This window comes from Papilio polytes, unplaced genomic scaffold (genome assembly GCF_000836215.1).
Source record: "Papilio polytes unplaced genomic scaffold, Ppol_1.0 DF823177.1, whole genome shotgun sequence".
NCBI lineage: Eukaryota > Metazoa > Arthropoda > Insecta > Lepidoptera > Papilionidae > Papilio > Papilio polytes.
This window is the reverse complement of record NW_013526027.1, coordinates 643,942-657,639: the sequence shown is the minus strand read 5'-3', so window position 1 is coordinate 657,639 and position 13,698 is coordinate 643,942. Positions and strand designations below refer to the sequence as shown.

The following is a 13,698-nucleotide window of genomic DNA, read 5'->3' as shown; positions in this document are numbered from 1 at the left end:
CAAAGGCCTTTGTTCTCATTCGTGCATTGGAATTTTGACATTTGCAATTGAGAATTTAACAAATGTAAACAGTAATAAAAAAATTAATGCGATTGAAGCCGGACAGGAACAGCTAGTGGGTCTATAAAACCACGACTATCGCATGAAATACTGTACAAGCCTTGGTAATCTTAGAGGTTTATTTGAGTAACCTAAAAACTCGTGTTTCTAGGAGTATTTCTAGGAGTGTCATAAAGCAACCGTTTATATAACAAAGAACTTATTCATTCTTAAGTTATATTTAAACATTGATAATGTCAATGAATATGATAACTTGAAGTGGAATTTTTTATTTTTAGTTTATTTGTAACAGATTAGTCAATGTCAAGTCCAATACAAGGACAGTGTATAAATAGCTCGAATACGATAAGAACGAATCGATAACTACAAGCGAGGTTGAATGAATTCGATTTGGAATGCAAGTTAATTTTTTTATGCAATATTAATAATCCTCTAGTATTGATAATGATATAATTGAAATTGAATGCATTCTTTCGTAGGTGAAAGATATATATTTGCACCCGGATCCGTTCTCCGTGCAGAATGGTCTCCTCACGCCAACTATGAAGGCGAAACGACCGGAGATCAGAAACTACTTCAAGCCGCAGATAGAAGATATGTACAAGCAGCTTGAATAAACATTCGAATTTCGAAACAATTGATTCGATGTTGAATCGAAAATCGATTTCACAGATTCCTGAAATATTTTCTGTTAGAAATATATTATTAAGTTTTTAATTTAAGTGATATTTGTATGGTTTTATTTCGAAATAAAGTATGAATACAAGCGTGAAGTAAACAATTTTTGGATTTTTAAAGTACTTAGTGGTATTGAACATTATTTTATTTGTGTTTTTGTACGGTTATTATGAAAGCTAATACACGTGTGAGTGATTTTAATTTTGTATTCTTTATTATTATTTGTTTATTCTTGAGTGATTGTAATTAAGCGATGTTTAAATACAAGAAAGTAGTTAGAATAAGTTACTTACGGCCGAATACTGGAACGTATCTTGAACGCTTCGTAAACGCCGCTTACAATTAGATAAATGTCAACATTTAATGGAACAGAGTTTACAAGTGGTTTTGTTATTTACGATGTTACTTTTTAAATGTCGTTTCAATAATCGGCCGTTAGCCTTTAAAGGCAATAATCTAAGGAACACTAGTTTCTTGTGCTGTCAATTATTGGTGTGTTTGTAATCGCAATTTAATTATTAATATAAACTGCAGTGATTTGTTTGTTACATTTTTAATGATAAAATCCATGACACATTTAAATACACTCAAGTGATGAAAATGTAAGTGTTTTAAATTATTGAAGCAATTCGAATGACATGTTTATGATGAAATGTTTTCTTTTTTCATTTTGAATAACGAAATTGTATCATTTTTCTTAAAGTAGCGAAAATAAGGTTATCGATGTTCAATTTGAATGAAATTTACAATGTCATATTGCAATAATACATTTCTGTTAAGTAAAAAATATAGTAACGGAAATAAAATTTATTAAGACAAAATTATATATCACATAATAATAAATCATTTTAACGATCCAGTCATATTTTGAAAACTAATTTAATAGAACAGATTGCAAAGCATTAAGTAGGAATAAACTTAATAGAAATGTATGCGATTTGGCATTATAGTTAAAATTATTGGCTTATCTATGATTTTAAAAAAATTAGGGCCGTTTTATAGACTAAAATGTAGAACAATTTTTGTTAGAAATTAACATTTAGACGAATAAGTTTAGGTTAATTTTATACGTAAACACAGATTATAAAATTCAAACGCACCTTTTTCACAAAAAGTAAACTATACCATCCATTTAGTTTAGTATTTCTTGTATTTTTGGAGTGTACACGCTGTGCCTTCAGAACCTCTTACAGGCTTGGGTTGGCACGTCGAACAGTCTATTACTCCTGTTCTTGACGTGCCAAAACAAATGCCGGGTACTATGCTATAAAAAAGTTTGATCAGATTCGGAATTCAAATGTTCTAATTGAAAACGAATTTATTTGTATGTCCAACTTTTAAAATAAGAATTATTTTAATATTATTAATTTTCACTCCATCATAATCTTTTTCGACTTTTTGGTTTCTATTATTAGGACGTGCGCACACCTGAAACTAAACTATAGCACAACTGTTTAGTCTCGCTTTGATATCGATAAGCTTATGCAACTAATAAGTTTCTATGGCTACAAAACATTTGATAATCGCACAACTGTTGTCCGATAGTTTAGTCAAAGATGTGCGCCTGTTCTTATGTACAGTTGATTGTTCCGAGATTGTATTATTATGTATAACCTTTGCAATACATTATTTTAAATGGTTAAGTGACATGTTTGTAACGATTTGTTTGATTTTCCTTGTGGCTATTTAGTGCATGTGTACTTACGAAGAACGAATCTCTTGTTTGATGTGTGATGTGAATGTTTTTTTACCTGCCTTGATTTAACTGTGGATTTGACAGTGACAGTTGTGAACGAACTAATGCTATCTCTGTTGTATCCAAAAATAATGAAAGAGATGGCAATATGTTCGTAATGCAGCTGTAACAACAGTGGAAATCCATCGTAACGGCTATACCTGTAGATAGTTTTGTATTCACTTTTTAATACTAAGGCCATGCTTAGAGCGAATGTTGCGGTTTCGTGTTGTTTCAAACCAAAATTTTTGTTGTTATTGGTGCAAGTTGTACTACGATAATTTATTTTTAAATAAAAATTTTCTAAAACTTAATCGTGGTTTTATTTTACAAAAGAAAATAGTTACCTTTTTTGAAAAACTCAAACTTGAAACTGGAATAATGAACGAGGAATATAAGAAACAAATGCGTTACTATCTTTGTTAATGGAATGAACAAAGATATGCTTTAGGGTTAACGTGCATTACCCCACATTTAGTCCACCCAGCACCGTCCCACCGCACTCGCAGCCGCCTCTACCTCGCCGATGGAGCGGGAGAAAGATATTGAATTGCCAGGATTTTATTTAGACGGGGAATGGAGCAATGCGCGTAAAGCTTAAGTTTCGGTACAGAGCTATACAAACATTAATGATAAAAAAACTCCTAGAGTTTAAAATCGCTGTCAGTTTAACGTCTGAGGAGGCAAGGCATATGTCTTCGCAAGCTTATCTCCACCCGCTGTGAGCCTGACCTAAAGCACACATGGAAAAACATGACTTACCAGCTAAACACGAGCCGCCATAATATATGAATCGTATAATACTTTCCAGCAATCTTATTTTGCAATTATTACCTATTTTGCCATTATAAAAAATCTATTTTTATTTCAATTTATAGTAGTCTTTTGTCAGTTATAGTATAGTACAGGAAATGATGGCGACCGTTAATCAAATAAGGAAGAAGTTAGAACGACCCTCGAGAATTCTCTTAGAGATTATCTCAGTTTATTTCTATCTGATGACGCAATGTTCCGTGGCCGCGAACCAACATATAGGTCAGTGTGACGATGTTTATAGATACGCGTTTTCCTAAGCATTTTAATTGTAGTAAAACTCGTCCAACGGGATGCAGATTGTAAAATCAGGTCGCAAGATATTGTTATAAAAACTTGTAATTAGATATCTTTTGTTATGTGAATTACATTGCTGTTTTATTTTCCTAATTCCATATTATTTTACTTATGAAAGGTTATCTTCATTGCATTTTAAAAGGTTTAGATGTACCATTCTATTTTTACATTTTACAAATGATTCGGAGGTTATCAATTCGACTTTATGTCATTTTCAAGTTCGATTTTTATTGGGACTTTTGTATCAATTTTTCTTCTTTTTCTTTACTCTTATAGGGAATTATTATTGTACCTTTTCGTATAAACTAAATAAAACTAAGAAAAATCGACTGAGCATAACATGTAGGAATATCGCAACTTACGCAATTTTCAAACAAACCGACGAAAAAACAATTCAAAACAAAAACATTGATAAGCGATCGCTTTGATATATCCTTGGTTAATCGAAATCAAGACATTTCATAAAATCAGGACAAAAAATAAAATAATGCTTAATTCACACCATCTAGTGGGTAATAGCAACATTAGTATTTCAACCATTATCCGAACCAAAATTTATTCAAACAGTTAAATTAATTAAGATAAAGTTAGATTCTGCTGAAATGATTGAAATTTATTTTTATGAAATTTAATGGAACAATAATAATTGCTTTGTCAATAATAAACTAATTCTAGGAAGACTCTTCATCCCAACACAGGGATTTGAAAAAATACATATAAGTACATATTAATGTATGTGCCTAGCTAAATAATGTTCATGTTATAAAATTTGAATACATGTACCTATGTACTTAGAAACTTACTATATAACTGTTTTATAAGTAGCAAAGAATATATGTACCGCAAGATATGCGACGGCGTACATACTTGCGTATCTATGTGAATATTAAAATTACTTAAATCGCGTTGTAGTCAATAAAGTATTCAATACTCTGCAGTATTGGTATACTTTCTACCGCTTATCGCTTCATCGTGTCGAACTGTCGAAGCAATATCGTTTCAATTTTAGTTGCCATACGGGCTCTGAGGCAGAAGGGTGTTTGTATTTCTACCTACAAGTGCTGCCATCTATCGTCGTCGTTGGCCACCGGCTCCGTCTCCTGTGACCTTGGCGCGTTGGCCGCTTCGTTCATTGGCCGCGCGGAGGCAAGACGAGTCGCCGCTCGCTCCCTAAACTATGCTATTCGGGCACAAAATACACCGCCCGAACGGGAATTGTCCCGCGCATACATAACCGCGCGTACAGGTGCCTGTGATCGTAAGTTACCTGTCAAAAACTATGGTGCAACGGCCGTGTTCATAACCTAACAGTGGTTACTTTATAGTGCAAACATGAAGTTTGATAAAATGTGGAAGTCATCTCGACACGAAGTCGGTGAGTGTAACATTTTGTTAGTGTTTTCTTTATTAATAGGCATGTTTGTGAGTGATGTTTTGATCGGTAATTGTATGATACGCCGGGACACGACACGAACAGTTGTTAGTCATTTACATTACAGCAGACAAAGCCGTGATCTCTGTACGGATTCTAAAAATAGCGTGCGGTGTAATGGCGGTTAGGTTAATCAGTGGTTTACTCTTAGTTTAAGTAGTGTCTTGATGATTTTTTTTTCAAACATTTACGAACATGTATATTTATAATTCAGCGTCTGCTAAACAAATGTGTTGCCGGTGAACATGTTACAATTACGATGTTGACACGATGTCAATGTCTTGCTTGTTACTCTTATCTAAAAGTTAAAGAGAACTAGAATATCATCGTCTATTGGTTCCCGCTTACTTTACAATAAATTCATTTTTAAATAATGTAGGTAGACATATTTTATTACAGAATAATTGAGTAAAACTGAAATAAGACCCTTCATAATATTTACAAAAAGTATGAAAAATATTTGAAGTTTAAACTACATTTGTAAGCAAAAAACTATATTATTTTGAGAAGGAATGTATTTAATTGTTAAATTATTAAATTTTCAAATAAGATTTTTACGATATTATCGAAATACAGTAAATTTTTTGGCATATTTACGTTGATAATGTAAGTGTATTTTATCATAAAATTCGTCTTCAAAATAAGCCTTAGTAGTTTTGTTTTGATAAAAAATATTATATCAGTTAGTTATCGCGAAGTTATAATGATTGCAGATTTATATTACCAGATAGGAAGCCCGCTCAAGATTAATTTATTATTTGATTACGTCACGATATATACTCTGTTCTAAACCAAACGACATTTCGAATCCAATAAAAACTTATAGCCAGCCGTTCCCCATAATGAAAGCCGGTTTGCGACGCAATGAAATATAACTTAACATTATAATTGCTAATTCTAATGTTGTTAGGTACTTTATACTTGGTAATTTGGCGGGAACTGTTTATATTTTTATGTTGGTAACAAAAATCATACCAGTGTCATTTTATTATGTAAAAGATTAGATATGAGGGATGATAGGTATCTTGTTTTTTATTATGAAAAATATTAAAAATTGTTTTTTTGCAAACTAATATTAAACAATCGTGTTTTTCATTTTTATGGCTGCTGAAAAAACTTTTTTTTTTTAATTTCGTGCAGTTAAAATGCTAATGTTTTCATCATATCCGTAAGAAAACAACAGTTGCAATTGTTTTTATAACGATGTAGATATCCCGTGGTTTAATCAGATTTTTTCTTTGAAAATTAAAATTAAAGAAACAACTTTTTGACCAGCATTTTTTGTATAGTTATTTCTTCAGTAGAAGTTGAAAATAATGAGCATTTGACAAAACATTTTACAGATTAATCATTGTAAAAAACAATCTTTGCGTGTTTCGATTATATTTAACAACTTTTATTAAAGATTTTTTATTAATTCTACACACGCAGGGAATGATAGCCAACAAAGGTTTGTAAAGATCTAATCAGCTTCCGTGCCAATGACAGCTAACTTGGAATCAAAATTAATATTCTAATCAGATGTACTTAGTTTTTGTGCCACTCTTAGCTTTGAATAGGTATCTAGATTTCCGCAAGGACTAACCTAACCTAACTTTATGTTTTTCTCGAAGTATGGCAATGTTACAATTTCTCTCCACGGCTCTCTTATTCACGTAAACTTTAGCTCTAGGAATAATCTAATTCTTATTATTACAGCCACTTTATATTCGTATCAGCGTTTTGACTATACTTTTTTAACCTACTAGCTGTTGTTTGCGACTTCTTCCGCGTGCAATTAAAAAACATTAAAAAGCGTAGCCTATGTTACTCACAGATAAATTACCTTTTTAATGTAGAAAGAATTTCTAAAATCGGCGTAGTAGTTTTTTTAGTTATTTCACATACAAAAATACAACTCTTTCCTCTTTATACTATTACCATACTAATATACAAGACCTTTTGCCTCACTTTCTATCTAGAAGTTACAATTCTAAGATTTTGTTATTAAGTAGCTATTTGGAATATTTTTTTAGTAGTTCTACACAGTAAAGGTATTTATAATTTCTCTATTATAAAAATTAATGTTCTGTTTATTATCTAAATATGTGGAATGTTTATTTAGCGGCGACAGTATTGATATTGTGCCTTTGCGCGTCCAAATGATCCATCCAACTCGTCTAGTTCAAGGTTTGATGTGGCATTAAATTTAGAACATTAATTTCCTTATACGTCATTCGGTTGATAACAAATGGGTCGTATATAGCAAGACAAATGTATAAGGAATATATAATATAAATAACATTATGTAATTCAATAGTAGCTAGCCGCCCTCAAAAGCAATCCTGAATCGCAATGCCGCGTATTTAGTGACTGCCGTTTGCCATAACTATGTGGCTTCTGAGACAACTTGGAGGGTCCCAATAGACTTCAATTATTTACTGATTAGAAAATGGTTTATGCCATCTCAAGATTGTAGGTTCAAAGATATCTTTGAATTTCTCCGCAGCTACGTGCAATATGTATCACGATGTTTCCTTCTCCGTAAGACCGTCGGAAATGAATGAATGGAGTATTTATTGCCATAAAAAGAAATTACATAAACGGAGTTATTTTAAAGAAAGCATAAATTGGTGGCAAATGGTACCCAAATCTGCGTATGCAGAAGGGTCAAAGCCGTTCCTGCGCTGGTTTTCAACTGGCTCTTTCGCATTCAAAGAATAACTTATACTAATTTTAATATTATAATTTCAATTTTAATGTAAGCGTAATTCAAATCTAACAACATTGGTACATGGCGGGGATTGAACACGAATGTGTGGATTACAAGTCCAGAGTTAAACCCCTGACCCATCGAATCAGTAAAAGTCGTCCCGAATTTATGTGTCATGGTAGTCACAACAACATGCGATATAAAAATCAATATAACAGTTCTTGGACTGTTGCGTCCCGAACAATACTTGTATGCAAAAAATGTATAAATTCATCGTGAGTCCACGTGACAGGGTTAAGTATTAGTGATTCGAGGTACGAACGTGATTCGCTTTTAAAATGAACTGAACGTAATATATTGTAGTAGCATTATTGTAGATTAGGAAATACATTCATCAATTATACTATTAAAAAAAAAACAGACTGTTTAACATCACATTGCGATCCTTAGGTTTCATTCCCTGGAAAACGAAAAGTGCTGATTCGGTCCAATATTCAGCCGTAAGCAAGTTTGTTATGAGCACATTAACTAGGTTGCTTGTAAAATAACATTACATTCGCCACTAGACTTATAGGCGACGCAATTTTGCTAACTCGTTAATTTCGCGACAGTCTCGAATTACACTTTAAAGTAATTCTTTATGTAAATACACCGATTATTTTTAACTCTTGTAAGAAATAGTGATTGATATATATTTACAAGAAAGTGGTAGAGAAGGTAAGAATTAAACATTGGCATGGTATGGGATGTTATGAGGAGGGATGAATCGCATGTAACAAGAAGACCGTTAGTTATGAGTGTGAAGGTACACTGGTAGAGGTAGATCTAGAAAGAGATGGATGGATTGCGTGAAAGGTGACATTACCAAGAAGAGAATGATGAATGAGATGACTTATAATAGTTATGTGAGGACAAAAAACTGTTGCGCTGACCCAACGGAAGTAAGATAACGAGGAAGATGATGGTATTTCACAAGCAAAGAGATTGAAAGAAAAGACTAGACACAAGCAGGTTATTACTTGATACATTGTCCTATAATTATTTGATATCTTTACTGTCCATAAACATACTTTGATACCTGTTCTTTGCATGTCTAACAAAAATAATATTCAATGCTTTTAAAGGGAATTTATCGTTCGTTTGATTACTCGTATCACAGGTCGATTGTTTCCCAATTCGAAGCTAAGTAGAGACGTGACCTTTTGTAGTCCCATTTGATGTTACAAAATAACATTTCGCGCACGTCGTCCTTTGAAACCGCGCAAAGCCACGGCCCCATATTAAATCTGTTACGGAACGGGCTATTAAGATTCAGCCGTCGAAATTCAACAATACATTCAGTTAGCAACATTGTATGTTGAATGCATGTTTATTTAGCAACCATTAGTTGCCACTTCCACACATGTTAACGATGTCAAAGACCAGCTAATTTTATAGGTAAGCGGATTACAAGTCAGAATGTTAAAAAATAAAATAAAAAACTTAACAGATATTTTGAATGAAAATTATATATAAAACAATCATGGTACGAAAAATTCTTTGACACTATAGAAGGCTTTTTGTATTAAGCATGACTTAAGCTTGTTTTTAAATGACGCGAGGCTGGTAGCCGCTGTGACGTGGTCTGGCAGGCGGTTGTAAACGGCGGGCCCCATGACGTGCGTAGTGGATATAAGAGTGAAGTCAGTAAGACTTCATTTTTTATTAATTATGGATTACTTACTTTATTATTAACAGCAAAATACTGAAATGAGAGCTTCTAACATGATAAAGCCACGCATAATGTCCAAAAAAATTAACCTTTGGCGTCTGTTAGTTTGTACGAAGTGGTGGTAAGATTTGTTTCAGTATCGGATTGTAAATATCTCGTAGTATTCGTACATTTTTTTTAAATTATTCTTTGACCTGAAGTGAAGACTGAAATCTAATCATCATTTTATATTTCACCAAGAACCCGTATATTTACAAAACATGGCGAGCTGCCAATTATCACGCATTTTTTTTATCTAGCCGTTCTTGGCTTTGTGACAACTTCCTTTATGGCCTTAACTATAATTTAATGCTATTTGTTGATATAATTTGCATCTGTTAATTGCACAAACTCACGACCATAGTATCAGAGGAAAAATATAAAGTTTTCTTTCAACGCGCTCAAGAGTATTTTTAAGTCAAAAACTCTAAAAGATTTTAACATAAAATTTTGCTTTGGATTAATATGAATATAAAGTATAGCATATATCAATTGCACAAAATTATCGTTATATTAAAAAGAGATAATATAGATAAAGGTCAGAAGTGTTATGAAATAATAAATACAAATGTTAAATTCGTCTATATAAATCTTTTCAATACGCCAATGGAAGCGTATTACTTTTAATCTTGTAAACAATTTACACTATCATTCTTTGATTTTGTTTGATCCAAGAATACTTCGACCGAATATTCGGTAACGGTTTATTTGAAGCCGTAAATTTTGCCGTGTTTACAGCAAAAACCTAAAGGAGTGTTTGATGGTTATATTTTAAGATTTTTTATTACTTTTTGTAAACATTGATGTTTTATCGATTTTTTTTTGTATATCAAGAAAGGAAATGATGCAGTGTACTTATATCCATCAGTTGTAAAGATATAACTTATGTAATTCTTGATAAATATTTGATATAAGATACTGTCATTAGATTTATTTGCTAAGCAATTTTTGCTTTGTTATTCCACAAAACATTTGCATGTGGTCTGATCAAAGTTGCCAATGTTCTATCAAAAAAAATCTTTCTAACTCTAAGACACGAGCTAAACCAAATCAAGTCAAATGTCATCAAGGGTATCTTTAAAAAAGCCCAGATTAGACCGACATGAGAGGATCACCCCCACTCGCAACTGTAGTGCCTTCGATAATTTTTTAGACAACGTACAAATGAAACAAAACATATTTACAGTTCGATCGCTAAAATATTCGCACATTGACACAATCCAAAAAACGTAATACGTAAGATTCACTAAATGCACACAAAAGAATTAGTTCACAAATGTTTTTAGCAATTTCGTTACGTGGTCGTTGATCCGTCTGCGGATATCAAGAGAACGGTAAAAAAAATTACAAACCTTGTGTTAAATCAACTCTTATTTAAGAATCCATTAACGTATTTACATTGTTGTAAAACGGTAGTAAATTTTCTAACAAAACTATAAATTGTTTAATGCTAAAACGGCCTAGAGGTGTATACTTTTTATTTTTGTACAATAACAAAAAACAACGTTGTGGAGTACTCTGTCCACAGTTGTATTTCCTAACAGTTACGATTTAGAACCTTCAAGTAAGGAGCGAAGAGCGTCTTAGACCGCAACGCATTATGTTACACTGCTGTTCCTCTGGCGATAGCCGTTGGATCAAATAATTTTAGCCAATCCTTTGCACGCTAGCCTTCTTCTTCTACAAAAAAGAAATCATACTATATTATAAATGCGAATGTTTAGTTTGATGGGAGTTTATTAGAATTTGGGGCCTAAAAATATGAACGGATCACGATGAAATTTGGCATAGATGTAGATGATAGTCTGGAATAACACTAGGGCTACTTTTTTGTTATAAATTAACGGTGTCGCGGGCGTAAGCTAGTAATAAATAAATCTGGTACTTTTTATCTCACGTTTTCCAAAGGTTTGGATGAATTGGAATGGATAGGCGGATTTTAATTAAATTTATAACAGAGATAGACTAGTGTGGAATACCGCATAAGTAACTGATTCCGTTTTCTAAATTCCACACTGACGAAGTCGTAGCTAGTTAATAATACATCACTGCTAATGCAAGTTGTTTGCACCGGCCTTGATTGCACCCATTTGCATTCACTGCATCGTGTCAATACAACATAATGGCCGCGGGTCAACCCGGCTATACTTTGTCAAATACAATTTAATATTTGTTTAGGCGTGTTTGTATTACTTAGCTTACCGATGATTTCAAATGTTGAATTTTTAAATTTACGATATTGTCGGAATGCATGGTGCATAATCACGATGCTCTTAACAAATTTCCCTTGTTAATTTATATCTATACTAATATTATAAAGAGAAAGGATTTGTATTTTTGTATGAATTGGAAAATCTCAAAAACTACTGGGCCGATTCGAAAAATTCTTTCACCATTAAAAAGCTACTTATCAGTGAGTAACATAGGCTATTTATTTAATTTCACGTGAATGAAGTCGCGAGAAACAGCTAAGTCATATTTTGCTTGATAATGAGTTAGACATCACTAATATGTTAAAAGATACGGACTACTGTTATAAAGTTCAACATACAGATTACATCGCTAAAGTAAATAACTAGTCTCAAAGATCAAATACCAAATATGGTTAAATTTTATACAATCATTCTTAATTATCTGATCACAAAAAGGTCTGAGAAGAATAACATAATTTAGAGAGATTTAAATCAGTTGTCATTATCATTTTTGCATAAAACATTACTTAACATACTAAACATATTAAAATTATGAATGCAAAAGTTTAGATCGATGGATGGATGGATGTTTGTTAGAGTTTGTAGCCTAAACGGCTGAACGGATTTCGATGAAATTTGGTGTAGATGTAGAGGATAGTCTGGAAGGACACATAGGCTACTCACTTTTGTTTTTTTTTATTCCACGCGGACGTAGTCGAGGGCGAAAGCTAATAGTTCATATACGTATGTATTATGTAATCAAAGCAAGTTACCTACATTATAAAATGATCCGATCTTACTCGTATATCTGTTTTTCGCAAGGAGATCTCTTCACGAAGGTATGCGGGTTCTAGGAAACAATTTTAGCATTACCCGATACGTAAATGAACTACGTATATGCCTCATGTCATCAACGTTTTGTAATGTAAATAAAATAGGGAAATATAATTATAGACGTGTTGAAATATATAGTTTCCTGTTTGTTTCTAAACCGTTATTTTGATTTAGTCTAGGTCCTTGAATGAGATAGTAAATAAAATGTGAAGTACACACATCAATGTGGGAAAAAATGGTCTTGGTTATTTAATTTCCAATTTAAAGTTTATCTTAATTCGGTATCTATCATACTATAAATGCGAAAGTTTAGATGTAAGGATGTTTGTTAGAGTTTGTACTAAAGGGCTGAATGTACTCCGAGGAAATTTGGTATCGATATAGAGGATAATATGGAAGAACACATAGGCTAATCACTTTTGTTTTTTTTTTAATTCATCGCGGACGGAATCGGTGGCGAAAGATAGTAATTTATAATTTGTTACATTATTTATGATATCCTCGTATCTATCTGTAGAAGATATATTTATCACTGTCAAAATGTTGAAATATAGTTATTGAAATTGAATAAATTTCAAATATTTTACAATCATTATGAACATATATTCGCAGCAGTTTATCCGAATAACTTTTAATGATAATCGTCTGAAAATAGAAATGAAAATGAATTATAAATAAATCGCAATGGTTTCTTCGGAGTTCGATATCAGCAATTCTATGTTAGTATGCGTTTTGAAGATGACTTCTTTGTGTAATAAATAATTATTTAATTTATGATTTTTTTTCTTATTCACATCATCGTCATCTCCCCTGCCTTATCCTACTCTCGTAGGGTCGGCGCACCGGGTTTTCGTCCTCCAAAGCACTCTATCATCCGTCATCTTAGTCATCACTCCCTTCTTGATCATGTTCACTATCTAGCACTATACCTACTCCATTTTTTTTGCCATCACTCCCACAATAATATAATTTAAAACCTTCCCCGATTTCTTTCGCTTTCATACCTTTCCACTTCGTTTCTTGCAAACACGCCTCATTTATTTCTCTTCTCTCTAATACATCCACTAGCTCTCATTTTGATAGAAACCTTGTTTTATACATAACGGTAAGGTAAATATAGCACGTTGGTGGACCAAGTATCTGTATTCCTTCTTGATATAAAGCCATCAGCACACTTCCGCCACCGAACCTAGTTCAAATATGTGATCCCAACAT

The 13,698-nt window shown here is 32.6% G+C and overlaps 2 protein-coding genes across 7 annotated transcripts in view; both read left to right on the top strand.

Moving 5' to 3' along the window:
• The window catches only part of LOC106105172 (long-chain-fatty-acid--CoA ligase 5), a 39,697-nt gene extending 36,910 nt beyond the window's left edge, over positions 1–2,787 (top strand). For all 6 annotated transcript variants that reach the window (XM_013285422.1, XM_013285419.1, XM_013285417.1 and 3 more), the window contains one exon: positions 540–2,787. In XM_013285422.1, coding sequence (XP_013140876.1) covers positions 540–677 — 138 coding nt within the window. In that variant the 3' untranslated portion in view covers positions 678–2,787. The remainder of the gene's footprint in view (positions 1–539) is intronic.
• A 1,825-nt stretch (positions 2,788–4,612) lies between these two features.
• Positions 4,613–13,698, top strand: part of LOC106105142 (cGMP-dependent protein kinase, isozyme 2 forms cD4/T1/T3A/T3B-like) — a 115,265-nt gene continuing 106,179 nt past the window's right edge. Inside the window, exon 1 of the mRNA XM_013285371.1 lies at positions 4,613–4,958. The gene's annotated coding sequence lies outside the window, so the exon portion shown is untranslated. The remainder of the gene's footprint in view (positions 4,959–13,698) is intronic.